At 47.1% G+C, this 25,000-nt stretch overlaps 2 protein-coding genes across 2 annotated transcripts in view; both read right to left on the bottom strand.

Annotated features, from left to right (window-relative positions):
• brcc3 (BRCA1/BRCA2-containing complex, subunit 3) overlaps nucleotides 1–1,168 on the bottom strand; it is an 8,540-nt gene extending 7,372 nt beyond the window's left edge. Inside the window, exons 1-2 of the mRNA XM_083637287.1 lie at nucleotides 1,005–1,168; nucleotides 1–173 (exon numbers count right to left, since the gene is read on the bottom strand). The exon at nucleotides 1–173 is cut by the window's left edge and continues 178 nt beyond it. Of these exons, the coding sequence (XP_083493413.1) occupies nucleotides 1–173; nucleotides 1,005–1,085 (254 nt within the window). The 5' untranslated portion in view covers nucleotides 1,086–1,168. The remainder of the gene's footprint in view (nucleotides 174–1,004) is intronic.
• Nucleotides 1,169–11,193: 10,025 nt separating this feature from the next.
• The window catches only part of cfap44 (cilia and flagella associated protein 44), a gene marked incomplete at both ends in the record, with an annotated part of 36,914 nt that continues 23,107 nt past the window's right edge, over nucleotides 11,194–25,000 (bottom strand). The window contains 13 exons of the mRNA XM_083636588.1: nucleotides 11,194–11,457; nucleotides 12,038–12,172; nucleotides 13,264–13,424; nucleotides 15,665–15,866; nucleotides 16,456–16,572; nucleotides 17,184–17,314; nucleotides 17,510–17,626; nucleotides 17,773–17,965; nucleotides 19,863–20,066; nucleotides 20,601–20,669; nucleotides 21,375–21,668; nucleotides 22,971–23,148; nucleotides 24,070–24,214. Coding sequence (XP_083492714.1) covers nucleotides 11,194–11,457; nucleotides 12,038–12,172; nucleotides 13,264–13,424; nucleotides 15,665–15,866; nucleotides 16,456–16,572; nucleotides 17,184–17,314; nucleotides 17,510–17,626; nucleotides 17,773–17,965; nucleotides 19,863–20,066; nucleotides 20,601–20,669; nucleotides 21,375–21,668; nucleotides 22,971–23,148; nucleotides 24,070–24,214 — 2,210 coding nt within the window. The remainder of the gene's footprint in view (nucleotides 11,458–12,037; nucleotides 12,173–13,263; nucleotides 13,425–15,664; nucleotides 15,867–16,455; nucleotides 16,573–17,183; nucleotides 17,315–17,509; nucleotides 17,627–17,772; nucleotides 17,966–19,862; nucleotides 20,067–20,600; nucleotides 20,670–21,374; nucleotides 21,669–22,970; nucleotides 23,149–24,069; nucleotides 24,215–25,000) is intronic.

Genomic DNA, 25,000 nt, shown 5'->3' with positions numbered 1-25,000 from the left:
ATGGGCCGGCCGGTGGTGTCGGCCAGCCTCTCCGCCTCGGTGGATGCGGCGGACAGCTGCTCCGGCGAGATCTCCACCCGGTCCTTCCTCTTGTCCGAGCGGCGCAGGATGATGACGGAGTGGATGTGGACGATCCGGTTGGTTTCCACCTCGCCGATGCAAAGACCCATCACCTGTGGCAAGCCATTTTAACATTTACTTGAACCACACTCCTATCCGTTTTTTTTTTAGATATCCATAATAATCCAAAATTATACTAGTCAGAATGGTAAAGATATCCACAATAACATCCTTACTAGTAGAAATTAGATTACAAAATACTAGTCAAACCTAAATTTAAGATATCTAAAAATCCTTAAAAAATACAAGTGGACGTTTTAACATAGCTATACTGTAATAGCTATACTCTATCTGTAATTCAATTCGTCTTTAGTCAAAAGAACATTTCTGATATCCACAACTTGATTTTTCCCAGGACAAATGACATCACTTTCACCATTCATGTGCATTGGGCTTTCAATTTCAGAATTCTTACAAAGAAAAACTCTCGTTTCAGATATCTAGCATTACAATCCATTTGTTACTGTCATAATTTTAATTTCAGATATCCAAAGTGAAAAAAAACATTCCAGATATCCCATAACGTCCCATAACGGATTGCAACAACTGGCATTCAGAAACGCAAATTCAGATAAAAACTAGAAACAATAGGTATTATTGGGCCCTTTTCACAGCAACCGTTTTGAAATGGTAAAGCAGGAGTAACCAAAAACATTAATGGGGGGCCCTGGTACTGGAACTTCTAAATGGAATGGAACCCTCATTAATGGTATTGTTACACCTGCTTTACCACTTCAAAACGGTTGCTGTGAAAAGGGTATATTAAGGATTCCCACAAATTGTGAATAGAATGTCATTGCGAATACCAACTGAAATGGTATTTTTGACTAGGAAGATACCGGTGAGGCTAGCTCTAGCATGTTAAACGGCTTGCCATACATCACCTCCTCCTTCTCCGTGCTCAGAGCGTGATTCATGCACACCAGAAAGGCGTCCGACTCCAGGTGAACCGCACTCACTGCCATGTTTCAGAATGTGGCAAAGACGGAGAGCAAAAAGATAAACAAACAGCAGACAAGCAGACAGAGCAGCTGAGCAGCAGCGATTCACTTCCGTGTTCCGTACTTGGTTCCGCCCACCCACTCCGCCTTCCGGGATTGTGTCAAGGAACATTTAAAGAAGGGAAAGATATCACTCAAAAAATGCTTCCACCAGATTAAAGAAAACACGTTATGTTGACTGAATTTTTATTTTATTTGATCATGGCTCTGTCCAGCAGCTGCATATAGCTAAACTCAAGCCCCTGTTTGGTCCAAGATCGCTTGATTAGCTAATGACACACAAACATGTCAGACCAAACGGGGCAGGTGATGTGTGTGTTCTGTAAAGCATGCACATTTCGAACGAATAAGTGGTGTCTTTTTCTTCTTTATAGGTTCCTTGGCTTGTGTGTTGCACCAAAAACACCCCGTGTTGCTGCAGCTGAGCAGCAGCATCTAAAAGTCAGATTGCAGATGTTTAAACTGGTAAAAAGGATTGGATTTGGTTATAATAATAGTATATGAAAGGGAGCAGGTAAAATAATGCCGTCATAAGGATAATTGCAAAACAGATCATCTTTACTTTAATAAGTTTGGTTGTTTCAATTTTTGTCCCACATTGGATGTCATCAGCGAGTGACATCACTGATGATGTCATAGGCATTGTGACATCATTATTGACCAAAACCATCTTATAAGCGAGTGACGTTACTATGATGTCACAAGTTGAGCAATTGTGCGCTGAGACTAGGAATCAAGCGCGCAAGATTTCTAGTATATTGTAGCGAATCAGCAGTACACACATAGTGGTGAGCAATGGTAGTGTCTCCACTACAGATAGGAACTGTGTGGGGGAGTGTTATGTGGGGGAGCACTATGCTGTGGGACCACTTCCGGACGGAGACTGAGCATGTGCAGTCAGTCTCCGCGCACTGCCTAGGGGGAAGCTGCTATCTATGAGCATGACAACAGCGGAGAGTTGTGAATATGAATAACTGTGAATAAAGAACCTGTACCAGCAAGAAGCCTCTGCCTCATGAAATATCAGGAACGCTACATTGGCGTCAGAAGTTTAAAACGGTGAATTACCTCCAGAATCGGCAAAAATGGTTAACAAGTTCCTGAAGAGAGAGAAGCAAAGACTCAAGCGGGAGGCGGGAAGAGAAAGAGCCGGGGCGGACTACCAAGCACCCGAGGAGAAAGAAGACGAGGCCGCTACCACAGAGATCCAGGCGGGGATAGCAGCAGCAAGCCTGGGGTTTGTGATGATAAAATCCGAACTAAACGTCGATATCCCCGTAGCCACGGAAGCTACCCCGCGGCTCAAAGAGGCTAGCAGGCGGGCTAACGAGGCGGCGGAGAGAGCGGAAGAGCCGAGGCCGGTGAGAGTGAAGATCGAGCGGGTTGACAACACCGCTGTAGCAATGGAGGCTGTGCCACGGCCCGGTGAAGCTAGCCGGAGAACCGGAGACAAAGACGAGACACGGGTCGAGGAGACGAAGGACGGCGGGCGGCGAGGAAGAAAGGAAATCACCCCGCCAAAATTCAACGGTAAAGGCGAATGGGAGCCATATTGCACAATGTTCAACGTAGCAGCGGAAATGAATGGCTGGTCGAGGGGAGAGAGAGCCAGTCATCTGGTAATGTCACTCGAGGGTGAAGCTATAACATGTGTAGCAGCAATGGCAGACACCAAAGACTTAGACGTGGTAATGGCGGCCCTGAGGAGGCGTTTCGGACGATGCAAAGAAGAAGGCATTATGGTCGCAGAACTGTGTAACAGGCGTAGACGACCAGGGGAGTCGCTGCGGGCGCTAGCCACAGACATTGAGATCCTCAGCCGGCGTGTATACAGCCGGCTGCCGCCAGAAGCACTGGACGAGCTAGCCCGAAACTACTTCGTCCAGGCTATCGCGCCGCGAGGGCTACGAGAGCAAGTAATGCTGCAACGGCCAAAGACATTAGAAATAGCGCTAGAGCTGGCGTTTGAAAGAGAGACAGTAGAGGGCTGGACCATGAACAGCGAAGAGGGGAGAGCTGTCCCCGTAGTGAGAATGGCAGCGGAAAGCCCGATACAAGAAGAGCCAGCGTGGAAGACGGCTTTGGCAGAACAAGGCAACATGGTGAAAGAACTGTCCGAGTCAGTACAACAACTCAAAGAACAACTGCTCCGCAGAGCGACCCTGCAGCCCAACCCCGCTCGACAGCCCACCCAGCGGAACAACAGCTGGGCTAGAGGGAGCATGATCTGCTGGGGATGTGGGCGTCCCGGTCATCGGGAAGCAGACTGCCGCCGGAGAACGTGGAACCAGGGAAACGGTACGGGGCCCGTCCAGATGGGGCGAGACGGGTCTACGATGCCACAGTCCCCGTAGCCACAGCGTCGCAAGAGGGAGCCCACCGACAGCAACAGAGAGGTGGGGCTCCGCCGTGCCCCGAAGTAGACGACATCGCCGGAGCTGTCAACATGCAGAGCGGGCCGCGCGCGATGAACCGATGCCATGTTCCAGCCTACCTACAAGGGAGATACTGCGCCGCCCTGGTGGACACGGGGTGTACGGCGACGCTGGTGAACGTCAACATGATGCCCGAGGGGATGCGCCTGGAGCAGCCAGCAGCACAGCTGCTAAGAACAGTGTCCGGTGAGTTAATGCCAATGAGGGGGAGGGGACACGTAATGATAACAGTGGGGAGACAGACAGTGGACTTTCCGGTGTGGGTGGTAGAAATGGCGGGGCCTTGCATCCTGGGGGAAGACTACTTAACGATGAACAAATGCACAGTAGACCTAGGAAGAAGCACATTGACATTTGCAGAAGGAACGGTAGTCCAAATGAGCCAACCGCCCACCGTTCCAAGGGAACGGCCTAACGTTAACAACATCACCGTGTACCGCGTCACCGTAGAGCATGAACCCCACCTAGCAGACCCAGCCCCCCCCCAAAACCACGCCCCTAGCCCACCTCCAAACACTTGCCCTCAGCCAATGCAACAGGCAGAGGGAGAGACAGAGAGGTTAGAAATGCTCAGGACAATACACCAACGTCAGAGCGAGGGGTTAGAACCACAACAGAGCGACGAACTGTGGAGAGTACTAGAAGAGTACAAAGACATTTTCGCGATGACGGACGATGAACTAGGCTGCACTCACCTGGTAGAACACCAAATAGACACTGAAGGGGCGCAGCCCATCAGATCATATCCCCGTCGAATTCCAGCAGCAAGAAGAGATATAGCGAACGAAGCTGTAGAAAACATGCTGAGGGCAGGGATCATCGAGCCGTCAGAGAGCCCATGGGCATCGGGAGTAGTGTTGGTAAAAAAAAAAAATAGCGCAAAGATGCGATTTTGCGTAGATATAGAGGGCTGAACAAAGTGACAAAAAAAGACGCGTACCCGATGCCCGTCATCGAGGAGCTACTAGACATAGTGGGGGAGTCAGCCTGGTTCTCCTCCCTAGACCTCCGCAGTGGGTACTGGCAGGTGCCCCTCTGCGACGATGCCAAGCCAAAGACCGCCTTCCGCACCGAGAGAGGACTGTGGCAGTTTCGAGTACTCAGTTTCGGGCTGTGTAACGCACCCGCAACGTTCGAGCGGTTAATGGAGAAACTGCTGGGGGACATTCCCCAAACAGAATGCGTCGTATACTTAGATGACATCTTGACGCACGGGGGCTCGTTTCAGGCAGCGGTGGGAGCATTACGAAAAGTCCTACAGAAAATAGCAGCGGCGGGTCTAAAGCTACACCCAGATAAGTGCCACTTCCTGAAGAAGAGGGTAGAGTTCTTGGGACATGGCATCGGCGAGGGGGGCATCCGCACTCTAGAGGAAAAAACACGGGCAGTCTCAGAATGGCCCACCCCCAGAGACAAAAGTGAACTCGAGAGCTTCGTAGGGTTAGCATCCTACTACAGGAAGTTTGTAAAAGGATTTTCTGACATCGCAGAGCCACTGTTCCGGCTTAAAGAAAAGAACACAGACTTCGACTGGACAGCAAAATGCCACCTAGCGTTCGAAACCCTCAAGAAAGCGCTGACCAAGACCCCCGTGCTTAGAGCACCAGACCCCGCACTGCCGTTCCTATTAGACACTGATGCCAGCAATGGAGGTATGGGGGCCGTGCTGTCCCAGGCAGGGCCGGAGGGGGAGCAGGTGGTGGGGTATTTCAGTAAGACGTTTGATAAGACAGAAAGAAATTACTGCGTCACACGCCGGGAGCTCCTAGCAGTCGTAGAAGCACTGAGACACTTTAGATACTACCTCCTGGGACAGCCTCAGTTCACCATACGGACCGACCACTCAGCGCTGCAGTGGTTGTGGTCCTTCCGGGAGCCGGAGGGACAGGTGTGCCGCTGGTTAGAGAGAATGGCGGACTATAACTTCACCATAGAGCACAGAGCAGGGAGACACCACGTAAATGCAGATGCCCTGTCACGACGACCCTGCGCGGAAAGGGGGTGTGTGTACTGTGAGAAGAGAGAGGGGAGAGAGAGGGAGCTCCAAGAAGACGCTAGAGTCTGCCCTAACCACACGGGAGATGGGCCAGTGTGCAAGACACTGCGGATGGCAGAAGCAGCAGATTGGAAGGGCCACCAGGAAAACGACAGGGAGCTGTCACCAGTGCTGCAGTGGGTAGAAGCGGGCCAGAAGCCGCAATGGGAGGAGGTGGCGGGGGCCACCGACACAACCAAAGGGCTGTGGGCAGGGTTTGACACCCTGAGATTGAACAGTGGAGTGCTGATGAAGTGCTGGAAAGAGCCAGCAACGGGAGAAAACAAGTGGCGAAAAGTAGTGCCAACGACACTGAGAGATGAGGTGTGCAGGAGTTGCCATGGGACAGTAGGGGCGGGCCACTTTGGGGTGAGCAAAACCCTCCGTCGCATCAGACAAGGCTTTTATTGGGGGAGGATGAGGAGAGACGTACAGGACTTCTGTCGGCGCTGCGACCTCTGCGCGGCGTACAAAGGGCCATTAGACCAGTCTCGCGCCCCGCTCCAACAGCTAGCAGCAGGAGCCCCCATGGAGAGGGTAGGGGTAGACGTGATGGGGCCGTTTCCACGCTCAGAGAGTGGAAATCGATACGTCCTAGTAGCTATGGACTACTTTACAAAATGGCCAGAGGCATACGCGCTGCCCGACCAGGAGGCGGGGACGGTGGTCGACGCACTAGTCACAGGCATGTTCAGTAGGTTCGGAGCACCAGAGACCCTACACAGTGACCAAGGAAGAAACTTCGAGTCACGAGTGTTCGCCACCATGTGCGAGAAACTGAACATTAGAAAGACACGGACCACAGCATTGCACCCCCAGAGCGATGGCCTAGTAGAAAGATTCAATAGGACACTGAAAAAGCAGTTGGCCATCCTCACGGAGGAGCACCAGAGGGACTGGGACACGCACCTGCCTCTCATCCTCATGGCCTACAGATCCGCAACACACGAGTCCACCTCCTGCACACCCGCCCTGCTCATGTTAGGTCGAGAACTGCGGACACCAGCAGAAATGGCGTTCGGCAAGTCACCGGATGCACCGGACGCTCCCCCGGGGAGAGAGTATGCCAGGAGGCTACAAGATCGATTAGAGTCCGCTCACAACTTCGCTCGGACCCAGCTAGAGAAAGCGGGCATGAGACAAAAAAGGAACTATGATGTGAGGGCAAAGGGAAACCATTTCCAGGGGGGGGAGTTGGTATGGGTGTACACACCCCGGAGAAAAAAAGGGCGTAGCCCTAAACTGGACTGTCACTGGACAGGCCCATGCAGGGTGATGGAGAGAATGGGGGAGGTGGTGTACCGGGTGCAGATGCCACTTGGTGGCAAGAAGGTACTCCACAGGGACAGGTTGGCCCCATACCGGGGGGGGTGCACCCTTCCCCCAGATCTCGGCCGCCCAGCGGTTTCACTTAGACAGAGTGAAAGAAGGAATCGGTTTCTACAGAGAGGGGCGTCCGGCCATGACCGGGCGGGCCCCACTCAGAGACTTGAAGCACCAGAGACACTGCAGGTGGGGTCAGGCCCACCGGCAGGTTCACAGAGACTAACACGGCCACGGAGAGAGCCAAGGGCTCCAGGACATTTGAGCAACTTCGAGTTGTACTAAAAAATAAAATAAAAAAAAATAAAATAAAAAATAAATAAAAAAATAAATAAGGAGGAGATGGTGGTTGGAAGTGTTATAATGAAAAGTGGATGATGTGTATGGCATGAGATATTGTGGGGAGGAGACGTGGGAAAAGCCTGAGATGGAAACATAAGATGTGGTTAAAAAACAAAGAACTGTTAAAAAGAAAAAAAGATGCTGGGAGTGTTGGTACAGGGGAGGTGTGATGTGGTGTCAACGTGGGCGTTGACCTTATTGTTGGGCGGGGAGTATGTAGCGAATCAGCAGTACACACATAGTGGTGAGCAATGGTAGTGTCTCCACTACAGATAGGAACTGTGTGGGGGAGTGTTATGTGGGGGAGCACTATGCTGTGGGACCACTTCCGGACGGAGACTGAGCATGTGCAGTCAGTCTCCGCGCACTGCCTAGGGGGAAGCTGCTATCTATGAGCATGACAACAGCGGAGAGTTGTGAATATGAATAACTGTGAATAAAGAACCTGTACCAGCAAGAAGCCTCTGCCTCATGAAATATCAGGAACGCTACAATATATATACATCCGTAAATCTAAAACTGCAAGAGAAAACTAGCATTATGCAACGAATGAACGATAACCCACCTTTTGAAGAAATAACATTACAAAATAAATGGAGTGAAAGAGTTGCAATTAGTGCCTCGTGCCTCCTGAGCAGATTTATTTTAACGTTTAATTCATTTTCATGATTTATTCTTACATTTTTCAATTTCCCACTTTCTCTCAAGTACCCCCTGTAGTACATCCACATTCCACATACCCCTAGGGAACCATTGGTCTACTGAGTAGACCAATATCTTAGGGCTCTATCATCGCAAAAGCGATAATTTTGCGTTAGTGGCCATTTTGCACCCGAATAGTGCAGCGCAAAGCCCTAATTGTGGGCGTGCCGGCCCGCTGCGCTTGGCGCCACCTCGGTGCAAACTCATATGGGCGTATTTATGCCCAAAAGTATTCACAGGTGTGATCATGTCCATCCCCCTTAAAAGCCACAGCGTCACGTCTGTGACAGCTTCCTTCTCGCTGAGTGGGCAAGCAGAGGGACAGAGTGAGAGAGAGAAAAGAAAGATGGGAAAAGTGAGAGAGGGAGAGAGAGTGAGAGAATTGGAGGGTGAACCAGTTCGGATTCAATATAAATAAACCATTAGAAACTAACGGAAATTGGTGCTGAATGCTGATGGAACGATATTCCATTTGAAACACACCAAAGGGCTGCCGCGCAGTTACGCAGTGGATATCTCCATGGTGTTATGTCCCAAAGTGTGCGCTTACTGTAATTAGACGTTTTGTTCATATACAGTAGGCTATAACATACACATGTAAAAACATTTGTTTCTTTAGGGTAAGGATGTGTGAGAATTTAACCCTAGCCTATTTCAATAGCCTATATCAGAATTGTCCACTCGGGTTAAGCTATATTGCATGCATGCAATTGCAGGGAAAGAGGTTACCGCACAACTTTCCCAAAAGTAATCTACTGTTATACACCTCACACCACAGACCTGTATGGTATGGAATTATGGTATGGTATGGAATTATGTAGCCTAATAAAACCATGACAAACGAATTCTCATTTTTAAATCAAGGTCTGTGTTTTTTCTGCAATGTAGTCTATAGTTGAAAATCAACAGGGCATTCTGCTTCTAAGAGGGTCGCAAACTGCTGCGCAAACGATAGCGCCTGTACGACGATAGGGCCCTTACGGCCGGTTCACACACACGCCTAGAGCAACGCTTAAAGCAACGCCTAAGCAACGCCTAAAATTTAGGCGTCCTTGTTAACAGACGAGAGCGTTCACACATACCGCTGCCACGCTGTGCTGAAGCCACGCTCGCGCTGTGCCTATGCTGCGCTGCATTTATCGTTTAGGCGTCTGTTCTATTTTTCAGCTCTAGGCGCGCTGAACTGTCAAGCTGGCTGTTGTTTCTGGTGGACTTGGGCCATATTTTCTACCGAGTTTGCCCAAAAGGGAGGGTGGAGCGAGAATTAACGAGTGCATAGTAAGAGAGCTGTCCTTCATGTGTTCCTCTATTAACGTCTTTTCTGTCAGATGTATATATATATATACATATATATATATATATATATATATATTGACATCAGCAGGTCACTTCTTCATGTGTTCTACCAAGGTATCCTAGCTAGTGTCCTTTTCTATGCTGTGCTGTGCTGGGGGGGCAGCCTCACAGTCATGGACAGAAATAGGATAAACAAAATGATTAAAAAAGCTGGCTCAGTGATTGGCCTTCCCCCTGATTCCTTGGAGATGATTATAGCCAAGAGAACAAGGAGAAAACTGAACTCTATTCTTTCTTTTGAAGGCCATCCTTTGTTTATTGTATTTAATGCCCTGCGCAGTTCATTTAGCAATAGGCTTCTGATGCCTCGGTGCTCTACTGAGCGATTTAGAAGATCTTTTGTTCCTGCTTCTGTAAAATTCTTTAATGAACACTGCTAGCTCTGTATTGTGAGGCTCTCTCTCTCTCTCTACTGTATTATTGTTATTGTGCTGTATGTTACTGTTTCTTGTATGTATCTGTACTCGCTCTGGTGGCAAACTATGTTTCCCCTCGGGGATTAAGAATAAACACCATACCACCATACCATACCATACCCCCCCTGTCTCAATGCATGTATCACTCATGGTGTTGATGACTCATAGTCACATGATTACCCGAGGGAAAATAACAATTACAGCGGGCCAAGAAATAGACAGACATCCTCACTTGCACATTACAATAAAAAAGAGGACTCACCCATGCTATAAATCAGATCTGAAAAGTGTAAAAAAACCGCTGCTCATGTGTTCAGCGTAGCGCAGAGCGTGGCGTCCTGTGTGAACGAAAATAGGCGCCAGGCGTGCATGAAGCAATGCCTATATGCGTAGGCATAGGCGTAGGCATAGGCATAGGCGTGTGTGTGAACCGGCCGTTAGTCTACTCCACTGACCTATATATACAGTCAATGATCTACTCCACTGACCTATATATAGGCCTTATTCGCTAACCCCGGACAGCGCCATATTGTTGACATACCATCCTGCAGCTGACAACTATAGTAACAGCCTTATTGTCATTTCTGTTCCATTACAAAATAGCGATAGTGATGACAGCAATAAAAACCCCAGAGTTGTTATTTGTATGCTGCCGTTAATGCCTGTAATAATAAACAAAAGAAAAAACGAGGTGAACAGACTTTGCTGTGAGGAGCTGTCAGAAAGTTTCACCTGTCTCTCCTAACTATCCACACATGCCCTGTGCTGCTGACGTATCCTCAGTCTCGCTCCCTTCACGTCTGTGGACGGCAGAGATAGAAACAAACCACGGGGACCTCATTGCTGTCATCACTACAGCCGTGTGTAACGCAGGTCACCATCCGAACACAATTGGAACGATACAGGTAACGCTAACGGCGGCTAGCTTCCTATAAACACTGCTCTTACATAGGCCGTCACTTAAAGCTGCTACGCTATGTCAACAACATGGCGGCAGTGGGCGTGCCCGGACGTGAGTGACGTCAATCGAATAAGGTCTATACTGTACAGTCAATGGTCTACTCCTGCATCAACAGAAAATCCAAGCTCCGCCCACACTGTGTGATTGACAGGTGATTATGTGGAAAGTGCAGTGCAGAAACAAGCTCCGCCCACACTGTGTGATTGACAGGTGATTATGTGGGAAGTGCAGTGCAGAAACAAGCGCTTAGAACAAAGACACAACAAAGAGAGAACATCACAGATTGCCACTTGAAGAGAACCAAGATTATGTGTGATGAATACGTAAACATGTAAGCTAAACTAATGGATGAAGGTTTTTTTCAAGTTCTTTCCCAACATCTGAGAATAGTATCTGTACTGTGTGTGTGTGTGTGTGTGTGTGTGTGTGTGTGTGTGTGTGTGTGTGTGTGTGTGTGTGTGTGTGTGTGTGTGTGTGTGTTTTCCCAGCCTCTGTCCTCATATTATTTAGCTGCCTGGCTGCTGGCAGAGGGCTGTGCTTCATCCCGCTTCAAGAAACGCTGTCTGGGTTTGCTGGCGTGTGCGCAGTGGATGGGGGGCAACGGCGGGACCTGGCTGGGGGGCTCAACATGGCCGCCCTTACGGGACAGGACGGCGATCTCCTTCTTGAGGGCATCCGCTTGCTGAACTTGGGTTTGTACCAACTCCTGGAGCCTCTGAATCTCCTCCTCGTCCACCCGCCTCCTGTGACTCTGGAACTGGCTACCCTGGATACACAGATGCGCACACACACACACACACACACACACACACACACACGCACGCACGCACGCACACGCACGCACACGCACACACACACACACACACACACCAACACGCACACACACGAATGCACGCACGCGAGCACACACACACCCACACACACATTTTGGCACACAGGAAAAACAAAATCATAATTGGGACACTTTCAGCTGCAGTGTGATAAAACTGCCAATTTCTCAGGGTGCTTACCAAAATAATTTTTGGATAATTAGTGTAACTTTGTAGCTAGTGTCAGTGTCTTGCATTCAACCAGTCAGTCTGTGCATGTTTATGTTGTTGTTGCGACTGCCTGTCAAAAGGCTCATGCAAACTGCTTGATGTCTATTTTAACTACAACACGTTTGCGTGGCACAGGTAGATCTATTTTAACTATGGCACGTTTGCGTGGCACAGGTAGATGTTGTGCTGTTGAAAAATGTAAAAGTAGATCTCTAGTGTAAAAATGTTGGGCACCCCTGGTCTAAACAGAGAATGCTGCAAACGAACACACACACACACACACACACACACACACACACACTTTACCATTTTCCTCTGCCTGATGTTGAGTTTCTCCTCCAGCTCCTTCTTCTGGTAGAGGAAGCTGTTCATGCTGAGGAGACGCTCTGTGTTGCTCCTGGTCACCTCCATCAGAGCCTGACGTGCTTCTGCTACCTTCACCTGAAAACACACACACACACACACACACACACACACACACACACACACACACACACACACACACACACACAGCTCATAAAGTTCACCTCATCTGGTCTTAATACCATTTAATCATCTTACACATAAATGAGCCTATGTGTATCTCTGTTTCATTTTCCTCAGACACCGTCGGCCTGACACCATTCATATTTGACACGGGTACGGGCAGAGGTCTGAGCAGATGTGACAGGGCCGGAGTTTTGAATGAGGTCATTGGGGTCGACTAAATGGACAAAAACGGCTAATTAGTGGCCAAAATGAGTGAACCCAGGTTCAGCACCATTGAGAGCTCCATTCATTAGCTACTGCTGGAGCACACTAGCCTGGTAAACCATCCGGATCACGGGAACTCACATTGCGCTTTGTTCTGTGGTTCTGTCTGGCCTCCAGCCCGGGGCAGGCGTTCTCAGAAATGACAAAGTCCACGGGCCAATCAGGGACCTGCCTTGTAGTTGACATTGTAACCGACCAATCAGGGAGGCCGCTGGCAAAACAGTGATGGCGGCTCCCATGGCTCTGCAGCTCGAGCAATGAGCAATAACGTTAACAGTCGTAGAGTTTACACAGCTAGGAGCACACACAGCTAGGAGCACACCTGTGCGGAGCTGGAATCAGCCAGGGAAGTGGACTATGAAAGCCCTTGGGGAGAGAGGAAAGGCTGCGTGCCATGCCAACTCTGTGAGCAAGGCCTGATGAAATGGCCAGTGATTGTGTGCTCCAATGAGTATCTAATTATGATCAGAACAAAATAATGCAAAGTTCAGGGTTCCCACACCTTCTTAAACATCAGATTCAAAGACTTTTCCAAGACTCTCCAGACCCAATTCCAAGGACCCAACACGGCATAGTTTGAGACACAGATCAAGGTTAATTACTGTTATAACACAGATCATTTTTTACAGTATAATGAGAACTAGCAGGCTTTACAGAAGCTCACAGACAACAATTAATAAGAAAAAACAACACCTCAACGCCTTGATTTTTTTCTCTCTCAAATTCACAAAATTGTTTAACACACACACGCACGCGCGTGCACATAGACGTCAGCGTACATCCCACTGTTTGATGTTGCGGGCGTGCGCGGCCTCTCGGACTCGTCTGTCCTGCTTCAGCTCCTCCAGCCTCCTGCTCCCTGACAGAGTCTGCAGCGCCTCCAGGTCCACCAGCCTCCCAAACCTCCTCATCATCTGCTGCTTACAGTGCTCCTCCAACACTGCACACGCACACACGCACGCGCACACACACACACACATCAATACATGTTATCGTAGAAAATCAGTACACTCCATGACCATTACAGCAGTGTAACTCTTGTTCATTTGTTCATCTCCCTGCATTGTGTCTGTCTGCAGAGCTGCGCAAGAACCAAGACGCCAAAACAGGGCATAAAGGCTAGGGTCCAGTGTCATGTTCATGTGTATCTGCATATTCTTTTTGACCAGCTTCATTACATTCTATCTCTATTAAGATAATCATAATATTCAACACTATAAAACTCTCCCGTACCTGCAGATTGAATAGAGAGCCAAAGTCACCACCTACTTCCTGCTTTTTTAATCCCGTTTAAATTGTGCCATGAAGTACACATGTGATTTTTCCTCAATTTAAAAGAAATCTTGCATGTCAAGAAAACTTGTCGTAAAACTGAAACATAACGTTTTGTTTTGCATGAAACCGCTCAATCAACTACATCCCTCATCTCGCAAAACATACGTCACACCAACATCAACATGGCCTGGCGCCGCGGGAGACGTCTTTCTGATTTATAACATAGTGCAACAATTTGATGACAAACTGCAACTTTCTTGACTTGTAAAGTTATCTTTTAACACATTCACTGCCAGCCGTTTTTTCAATACTGTAGGTAGGTTCTGCCAAGGTTTTTTTTGAGGATTCTGGCTCATCTTTCAAGAGCCGAGGATTCTTTTCTGCTAAGATTTTGTGAACACAAATGATCTCAAAAGAACTAATAGAATGTGTGCTTTCTCTGTCTAAAAGAGTTAGTTTGTAGAGTTAGTAGTTATGTAGGCATTAGCAGTAGAATACAGCATGGTTTCAGCGTCTGAAAATTTATTCTGAGATAAATGGCTTTTTGTGAAATTCGATAGAACAGTCACTTTAACCATTTATTTTTGGCGTAAGACGTCAGACATCTAAACAATAGTTTTGAACAGTAATTTCCTCCATAGCAGCAGGAAACCCCCCTCTCCTTCAAACTCCTCCCTCCGTGGGTGTGTCTCTGGTGGCTTTGCAGCGTTTGTCACAAGCGAGGCTCTGCCTGTCTGTGCTGCCTGGCTGCTGGCGGCTGCTCTTTGGGCGAGTCTGCATGAGTCGTTTCGGTTGTGAGCTCAGCTGCAATGAAGCTGCGTGCGATTGTGGGCTTTCTGCCGGTGTTTCAAAGTGTGTTGCACGCATAATCTATTATGCAAATTTGCAATCCCCCACCGCCAGCTCCCAGCGCGATAATGCGCGAAAGCGAAAGCGTTTTCGCCAATCCATTTTACAGTATGAGAGAATGGTTTCCTCGCGTGTTCCCCTGCAGTTTTGGCTCTGCTTTTTCTAGTCTGGAGAGCACTGTCGCCACTTAGTGGGTCGGTGGAATGGGTTGTACACGTTCGGTGGCTCCAATATTTTTATAGGAGACGTGGGGGGCGTTGATCCACGTCCCACCGTCAATTTTTTTTTTTTTTTTTAAGACGAGATATCTCGTCATTGGCAGTCAACCGTTGGATTTTTTAAGACGAGATATCTCGTCAATGGCAGTGAACGTGTTAAATTGACAAGCATCATATGTGTACCTCATGGCACAATTCAAACGGGATCAAAAAAGTTATTGCCTCTCGCCATTCACCACCATTTACATTTTCAGACGCTGGTGCGTGTAGGCCCCGACCGACCGGAAGGGGCGGGACTTCCTGCTTTTCTCCCTGTACCGGCGTGTGAAAAATGTGAATGGTGGTGAACGGAGAGACTAAAATATAACTATGCATGTGAAGAAAGTCGCAGTTTGTCCTGAAACTGAAAGGTTTAGTTTTCAACTACATCTCGTGTCGCACAATATACGTCACACCATCAACATCAATGGACTGGCGGGAGAGACGTCACTTACGCGACTGGTTGTGCGTAGTCTTTCTGATTGATAACTTATAGTGCCACAGTTTGACCACAAACTGTGACTTTCTCGACTTGCAGAGTTTTCTTTTACACTGGCAAACATGACGTGTGTTACTCCCGTGGCACAATTAAAACAGGATCAAAAAGGTAGCGTATCGCTCCGTTCACCACCATTCATCATTTTTCACACGCTGGTACAGGGAGAAAAGCAGGAAGTGACGTTCACTTATCTCTCTATAAACTGTCAAACTGCTCCTGAGTTTTCTTCCAGACTGCCTGCGCTCATTTGAGTGACATATCTGGCAACCAATGAACCTGGCCTGCAGAGGCGAGGCTTACCCTGGATCTGGGCCTCCATGTGCCTGTGGTCGTGGGTGAGTGTGACGTGCTGCTGGCGGGCTTGGCGGTAGCGCTCTCTCTGCTGGCTCTTCTCCACCTGCAGCTCCTTGATGCGCTCCCTGAGCCCGTCCAGCACCCGCCGGTTCAGAACCAAGGCCGGCGCCAGGCTGCACGGCACCGCGCCCTCGCTCACAAACTCAATCTGGGGGGTGAGGAGGAGCAAAGAGGGATGGAGAAGGCGGATGAGGGAGAGAGTAACAACCTTTTTATGTGATTTTGTGTGTATTTTATCAGTTCTATTCATAAAGTCACATCTAGTTTATATATCAAAACAAGTAACGTCTCTCTCCGTTCACCACCATTCATATGTTTTCAGACGCTGGTACACAGAAAAAGGCAGGAAGTGACATTCACTTTGGCTCTCTATTGTAAAGATGTATCTGGTGTAGGGCCAAGTAGACCTCTGTCTCATGTTTTTGAAAATAAGTGACCAACAGCAACCAAGTTGGCCTAAATAGGTTTTCCCCCCAGTTGCTTTGTCGATGGAAGCATTTTGGACTGCCTTCTAGTCTCGTCTCCTAGCCTCAATGGCAGTAAGCCTAAAGAATTAATTAATGCCCTATATTTTGAGTTCCTAAGTAGGAAAATTTGTTTTGAAAAACAATTTGTAAGAAATGAGACTGTTACTAAGAAAATATTGAAGAATCGCACGTAAGAGCCTTCTTAAGAACTTCCTAAATGTTCCTCTTGTCATTTCTTAAGATCTATCTCAAGAACACATGGCTGTTTACCTGGTGCAGCCTGAGAGGAACCACCACATCCAATTCATTCAGTTTCTGTTGCTTCTCTCTGTTGAGCAACTCCAGGTCCCCCTCTGCTGCCTTCCGACTGCTCTGCACCACTTTATCCTGCAGAGTCAGTCACACAGACACACACACACAACTATGACAGATCCAAATATTTTTGGAAGAAGGTATGATGAATGAATGAATGAGTTTTATTTCGAGTGTTTAACAAAAAAACAACCGAAAAGGATAGGTGAGAAGCCATAGGCTTATGGTAACCTACCCAACGAAGAAGGTATGATAAAACCAGACACTGGATGCATGTGCTTTTAGACACAGGAAAATGGTACTGTAGCACAATGATAGCTTAATCTATCAAATGCAAGTGTATCGGATGTGCTTGTGCTCGGCTAGGGGTCCACAACTACAGATGAAGTTAAACTCTCACAACAAGTATTTTCAAAAAGTAAGGCTCGTGTTTATGAGAAATGGTCCTGTAACACTTGAATCATGATCATTGGATGTTTGTATGATTAATATTTCATATTTATATTTTATAATCTGTCATGTCTGATAACATCAGTAGCTTAGCTTGTTAGCTAATCTAAAAACTGTCGGCCATTTTGCACACGTTAATCCTACGTGCCCATTCACAATGCATATTTGCAATCCACGGAGTAGCACAAGTTTGAGAACATGCCCCAGACTCCCAAACACAAACAAAACACAGTGACCTTTTTGACGAGCGCGTCACACTCCTTTTTCAGAGCATCAGTACACTTCTTCTCCTCCACCAGCAGCTCCTCCAGGTCCAACCGATGCTCACGCAGCTGCACTGTTTTCTCAAACAGCTCCGGGTCACAGCCTGACACACACGCAGGCACGCATGCGCACACGCACACGCACACACACACACACACACACACACACACACACACACACACACACACACACACACACACACACACACACACACACACACAGTATAACAAACACATAACTTACTGGAGAGTGTGAAATAGAATAGAATAGAATAGAATGGAGAGTGTGCACTACTGACTTGGAGGACAAACACTGTCATCCAGCTGTGCCCCCCTGCTCTCTGAGCCACTGTCATCTTCATCATCATCCCAGTCCTCCTCCTCATCAGAGTCTTCATCACTGTCTTGCTCTTCTTCTGTAAACAGACATATGGACAATTAAGGTCACATGCTCACATAAAGAACCCCCCCCACCCACACACACACACGCGCGCGCGCACGCACACACGCACACGCGTGCGCGCACACACACACACACACACACACACACACACACACACACCTTCCTGCCTGATCTGTTCCTTCTTGACACGTTTGATCTTCTTCTTGAAGACCTTGGTCAGAAAGTCAGTGAACTTGTTGTTTTCCCCCAGCGAGGCCTGGAAGGTGGCCATCATGGCCTTCTCTCTCTCCTGCAGCTTGGCTATGTCTCTCCGCTTCAGTTCCAGCTGTTCTTTACTCTCCTCTAGCTTACACTGTGGGGAGGAAGAGGGGGGGTGGATACAGTGAATACATAAACTCATCTCCCACAAAGGTCCCATATGGTGTATGGCAGGGCTCCCCTTGGCTGTGATGCTAAAGGAGTTGGACATGCTATCTAAATATGGCTTCTAAATCCCCTGGCCTAGATAAACTTAGCCTATCATTGATCAAAGGGTATTTTCATGATCCATTTTCTAAGTTCTCATCTAGACTATAATCATGGATATCTAAGATCACTATTAGGTTCATTTAGTTTGAAACTGCAAGTTATAGATGTTCACTAAATCTTGTTTATTGAAGGAAGTTTTGTGTTGACTGAGTCAATCAATCTCAATATGGTCATTTGTGGTGTATGTTACAGATGCAAAGAAGTTGCGACATTTAGTTTGAGACTGATTAATTATCATCTGCTTTCTCTGTGAAGCAGGGTCAAATTTTACATTAGACTATCATTCCCACAGAGTGGTGCTAAGACCCAAATATGAATTGTGATGTCATCATTTGATGTCATGTTTCATATTCATAATTAATGTTGGCAATTTCCTAACACTGAAGCAAGAAATCCCCAGGAGTAACACACACAGTAAGGAGCGAACAAGGAAGTTCGCTAGGTCCTCTTTTATACATGTCAAGAACTAAATGATATACTCAGCGCTGAGCTTAAAGCAGTAGCAGAGTGGGTCAGCAGGAATAAACTGGTGCTGAACATTGATAAAACAAAGTGTATGGTGTTTGGATCTGGGAAAAGGTTGTGCAGTGATCCTAAACTAAGCTTATCACTTGCTGAAAAGCCAGTGGAACAAGTAAAACATGCAAAGCTTCTTGGATTTTTGTTAGATTCTAGGCTAAAGTGGACTGAACACATTAATAATATAGCTACTAAAATGGGGAGGAGCATTGCTGTAACTAGGAAATGCTCCAAGTATATACCATCTAAAACTCTGAAAGAAGTGATTCAGGCCTTAGTCTTGTCACACCTTGAGTACTGTCCAGCTATTTGGTCATCTGCTGCTAAAAAAGACCTAAAGAAATTGCAAATTGCTCAAAACAAGGCTGCCCGATTAGCCCTCAATTGCTCAAAGCGTACAAATGTATTTCAAATGCACAGCAGTCTCTCATGGCTTCCTGTTGAAAACCAAGTTTATTCACAGCTTCTTTTTTTCTTCAGGAATGTGTTAATTAACAAGAAACCACAGTATTTTTCTGACCAAGTAGTGTATGTTAAAAACAAACAGAATCACATGACTAGACAAGCCACTTCAGGACATTTTGCAGCACCCAAACCAAGAACAAATTTTCTCAAATCTTCAGCAATCTATAGAGCTATTATAGGATGGAACTCACTGCCTAACCACATAATGAAAACAAATACAAAATCCAATTTCAAAAAAAGTTAAAAGAGCACTTGATGCAAATGAGCCTGCACTGACCCCTAGTGGCAAGAAGTTTTAATGATCACAACTATCCAATCTTTTAAGTTTTATTATTCTCTTGTTGGGGGTTGTTGTTTGCAGATTGGTTTGATTGCTGAGTGATTCAGAGATCAAACATTGTACTATTACTATTGTATTTTTCTTTTTCTTTTCCCCCATGATTTTACTATTGAAAAATGAAATAATTGTATGATGAATGCAAATGCGCAACTGTAAGGTTGAAATAATGATTGCAAAATGAATGTAATGTTAGTTTTTGTGTAATGTTTTTCTGTGTTGGGACCCAGGAAGACTAGCTCTTGCAATTGCAAAAGCTAATGGGGATCCTAATAAATAAATAAACAAATAAACACAGTGTCTGAACCTTTTTGGCTAGTCTGTCAGTGGCTGGTAAACTAAAACAAAACACCAGCTAAGAATAATTTCTACACTTAGAAAAAACCCACCCCCCTCATACCGTGATGTTGTTCTCCTCCTCTATGCCTGCAATGAGCCTCTGCTGTAGGCCATTCTCCCTCTTCTCAAACTCCTTGAGGAGCAGCAGCTCTTGGAAGAGGGTGACATGGCGGAGATCTGCCAGCTTCATCCAGACATCCAGAGTCAGCTTCTGGTGACGCAGCAGGAGAAGCTCCGCGTCAAACTGCCGCACCGAGGTCTGCATCTGCAGGTAAGAGAAGTCCACCCTGTCATACCTCTCACACTGTTGACTTGTGATGGTCGGTGCTCATCCACAATGGACTTCTCCCTGTATGACTGCTGAATGTCTGTGCTTGCTACAGTACATATACACGCCATGTTTTCTGTGCTTTTAGTCAGGCAAGCGAGCCGCAGCAGTTCAGTCAAGCACAGGTGTGTCCCAGGTGCGTCAGGGAGCCGGTGTTAACAGGTAATAGCAGGTGTTGTGCCCAAGTCTGTTCCCCCATCAGACAGTGTTTCCCCTAGTGGTGCACTTCGCAGTTGGGTTTAGGTTAGGTTATGGTTAGGCGTAGCAGAATACTTTTATTCCACACCTTCCTAAAAGCTCAGTGGATGTTTTGTTTTATTTTCTTATTATAATCGTCTACATAAAAATGTTATCAATAAGACCTTTAAGTTTCAAACTGAAACTCTGTGTGTGTGTGTGTGTGTGTGTGTGTGTGTGTGTGTGTGTGTGTGTGTGTGTGTGTGTGTGTGGAACAGACAGAGACCAACCGACCTGCTTCAGCAGGCAGTCCTGTTCATACAGCAGTTTGATCTCTTCCTCCTTCTTGACCTCCTCCTCCAACTCCGTCAATCCCGCTCCTTCCTCCACCTCTGTCTCCACTTCTCTGGTCCTCTCCTCCCCTTCCTCCTCCTCTCTCTCCTCCTCCTCTCCTTCCCTCTCTTTCTCCAGCTGTTCCAACGAAATCAGGGCTCCCTCCTGCTCTTCCTGGTCCTCAGTGTGGAATCTGTTGGGGGGGGAAAATGCACTAAGCGATTTTATGACTAGAGGCTGACAGAAACCACAACACATCTGACTGGAAGTAAACCACAGACAAGCTGCTGGACAACAAAGACCAGTCTCCCTTTGACAGATCTTTCTCCTGCTGAAGGTCACATGTCCCACAATGACAAGTGAAGAGGTAGCAAGTTGACTACCGTAGTTTAACAGGTTTGCATGTTTAACAACTTTACTAGTTTAATGAGAATTCTTTTCAGGAAGGTTGGCGGGGATGCCAACTTTTTATAAATAGCGAGGGAGGAGACAAGCTAGTTAAAAAAAGAGAAGGATAAAAGCTGAATGGAGCAACAGGAGCAACAGCTGTGTGGATGTTGCTTTGTATCATGATGTCTCAATGAAATCTCCACATAGCACACATTCAGCACTATTCTACATTCGGTAACACACATGTACTGTTTGTTGCCTATTTTTCTTAAACATGACTCCATTTGCTGTGGTCTCGGTCTTGACTCGGTGTTCACTCCCTTTGGACCTGGTCTTGACTCAAACTCGACTGGACCTGGTCTTGGAATGGACTTTGAGCCGGTATCTCTTCCTGTACCTCTTTGTGCACAGAGCCCGGTAGCGCTCCAGGGTGGCGCGGCTGTAGCGCAGCCTCCTCTCCGGTGTTTCCTCGGGCAGCAGGGTGGGGAGGGCGGGCGGGGGCCGGTGGAGATCGACCGCCAGACGCCGCTGGACCCTCTGGAACCGCCGGGCCTGGGGCCGCAGCCGAGACACCAGGCGAACCTTGGCGTCCCGCAGCGCCACGATACGGTCGTTCATCTCCGTTTTCTTCTCATGGATCTGGTAGGAACAATGGGTTGATTGAATTTATTTGCTGAATTCAAATACAATCTACCAACACATTTTTCAAAATACTGATAAGCACACAGTATTATCAAGATAGTTGATGCTCGGACCAAACTAAGATGTGTGACTTGTGGAAGCTGTACATGTTCAGTGTTCAGAGAGAGAGAGAGAGAGAGATAGAGAGAGAGAGAGAGAGAGAGAGAGAGAAAGAGGAGAGAGAGAAAGAGAGAGAGAGAGAGAGTGTGTAGGCTCTTTCACACCGGCCTTGAAAGCCGAAAAATGCACGGAAAATAGGATTCGCGCCTCCGATGTGAAAGTCGTGAACGCGCTTTGGTGGACAATTGTTTTACGCCTTTTGTCCCACGACGGTAGGTAGTAACAGCGCCGGGTTACCTGGCAACCCGCCTCCATTTGAAAGCGTCGTCGCAGCGAGCCGGAAAAGGTGCGAATGGTCAGCTCATTCATAAAAAAATTACAGGGGAAATCACCTCATGTATCAAGAAAGTGCAAGAGTGAAAGTAAAAAAAGTAGCCTATACAATCATGACTGCAGGGGCGCCAGGAGGAATGCTCCGTGCGGTTAGGCTTTATGCTCAAACGATGTTGACATTAGTAGGTACAATTAACGGATATAATAATAAGCTTCAGAGGGCTATAGCTGTCTGTGGCGAGTTGGTCTGAGGTTATTCCCTCTCGAAATCAGCTCTGTGCATTCCCTTACAAAAACTACTAACGTTAAGTAGTCATGTGCATTTATAGCCTATACTATTCCCCCGACAAACGTTATGCAGACTGCAGCTGTTTGATATGCGGGCGGTCGTGTATTGTTCGTTATCGGACGGAGGAGGGAAGTCTTGTTGTTGAATGAATTCGTTCATCATACAGTAGCCTAGGCTACACTAACCTATGAAAATATTCATTTGGGCTAGGAGGAGCTGGAAATCCCTCCGCTCGCCTTTCAATCCGGGAGCAGGGGATTTCACCTGAAAGTACACCACAGCACGGGAATGTGGCCGTGCTGCTTGGCTCTGTGTGAAAGCAATTTCTGTGGCGAGGGTGCGGTCTTTGCGGGACTCCTAAACGGCAATTTTTGCGCGATCTGTGTGTGAAAGAGCCTTGTGTGTGTGTGTGTGTGTGTGTGTGTATGTGTGTGTGTGTGTGTGTGTGTGTGAGTGCGTGTGTGCGTACGTACGTGTGTGTGTGTGTGTGTGTGTGTGTGTATATGTGTGTGTGTGTGTGTGTGTGTGTGTGTGTGTGTGTGTGTGTGTGCGCACGTGCGTGCGTCTGTGTGAGAGACCTTTTCCTCCAGGAGCACCAGCTCTGCTCTCTTCTTCTCAGCATTCATCCTCAGGTGTTCTGGCACTGTGAAGTCTTTGGCCGTCTTCAGCTTTAAGTCTCCCATGTTCTCCTTGGCTTGGCGGATGTCTTTCACATCCTGTGGATCTTCACAGTTCTCATTGGGCTTTTCTGCATAACTGAGATATCAATACTTGATCAATCTTTTGCATCGGTAAACACGACTGAAAGCAGGACATTCATGCAGGGCTACGGGAAACTAATCAATTATCGCAGATACGCCCAGGGACTGTTAGGAAGAAAAGTCATAAAGAGAACAAGGTCACATGAAATAGGTGTAACACCGGGCTTCAAGCCTCGCAGTTTGGTCTGAAAAAGTGGAACACTATGCCATATGTATGTAAGGATTAAGAACAAGCTGAAAGGTAAAAGGTAGGTTAAGATGAATTGTTTTCTCTTCTTAGCATTTTTCAAGGAGCAGCGTCAGTTAGCAAACATTTTCCTGACACTTCACTGTATGTTGTTAAACTGGCTGACAGTCAAAGTGAGGAACATACTCCAACATCAGCCTCGACTTGGAGCCTTGCCAACGGCAGCTAGTCCTATATACTCGGACGTCAGCTTGACGAGGGGGTTGCAGGGGGGTCCCCAGCAAAATGAGTAAATTGTGTGATTTCACTAGGATTTCAATCACTAGAAGTTAGCCCAAGGAGAGAATGTAGTGCATATACTTGGTAATAGCTTTCACTCTCTCCTGTTATCTCCTCATCTACATTATATTATACTTGCACTGTTCTCGTCAGCTGTGTCGAGTCACATGTTCAGGGAGCTGCACGCCAGCCACGGCACAGCTTTAATGCTGTAGCTTTGACGCTGTAGCTTTGACGCTGTAGCTTTGACGCTGTAGCTTTGATGCTGTTGCATGTTTTATGAAGTACTGTATTTAGTTACTTCCATGTTTTTATTATTACTATTACGGTATTACAGAATGTGTGAAATGGATTCAAGGATCATGAAAATAAAACATGTCAGAGTTCCAAGTAAATATCATTTCAGCTGAGTACAGAGAGCCGAGGTGTTTTTTTGGACATAATACTCACAGCTGGGCCCATTCCTTCTTCCTGTTCTCCAGCCTGGCCCGGGCCTGCTCAGCCTTCTCTGAAGCTTTACGGAGCCTTTCAGCCTCCCGACCCGCCAGCGTCACGCTCGCTGAACGCACCACTGCCGGGGTCACCACCGCCTCCTCTGGAGGACGCACACAGATATACACACACTGAATGATTTAATGTCCACACAAATACAAGCATACAAACACTATTAATGCAGTCAGATATTGAGTCAGTCAGTTACATAAGTGCCTAATTTGCAACCAGAATGTGGCACACACACAGGATGAAAACAGTGGCAGGTTGAAAGATAAGACACGTATCCGCTTCATGCGTATAAAAAGCAGTGCCTCCTCCATATTGAGCAGCTACCAATGACAGCAGATAGTGAACAAACTGCTTGGCCTTCTCTATCTGAAAGCTTGTGCACATCACTCAGGCTGCCAAATATGAAAAAAGTTTACACTTGAAATGGTCTGCTCCAGCTGTTGATATTTCTTTCTGCTAGCATCTTCCTCTAGGCAGTTAAAAGTACAGCCAACCTCTAGAATGAACACAGGAATAGAATGAACACCCCTCAAAGACTTTCATTGACAACAACACATCTGTGTTAGCTGTAACATTAGAGAACACTTCTGAATCGTCACTGCACAGACTGAACATGTAGAATGTTTATGAAGCGATATTCACCATATTCCTAGACTTATGTTTCCCATGATTCTCAGCGGTTGCCAACTTCCTGTTTAAATTTTTTTCACTAGCAAGGACGTGCGTGCCGCTGTCAAAGAGTGGGAACGTTTGGCTTATTTTATCCGAAATGGCTAAAAATACTAAACGTTGTCTGGTTGCATAGCGGCGATATTTTGCAAAAACTAGGTGAATGTCAATTCACTCGTACTGTACGGGCTTATTGTAGCCGAAATGG

This window comes from Poromitra crassiceps, assembly GCF_964638095.1.
Source record: "Poromitra crassiceps genome assembly, chromosome: 5".
Lineage (NCBI taxonomy): Eukaryota > Metazoa > Chordata > Actinopteri > Beryciformes > Melamphaidae > Poromitra > Poromitra crassiceps.
Note: the sequence above shows the minus strand (reverse complement) of the source record. Positions and strands in the feature narration are given on the sequence as shown.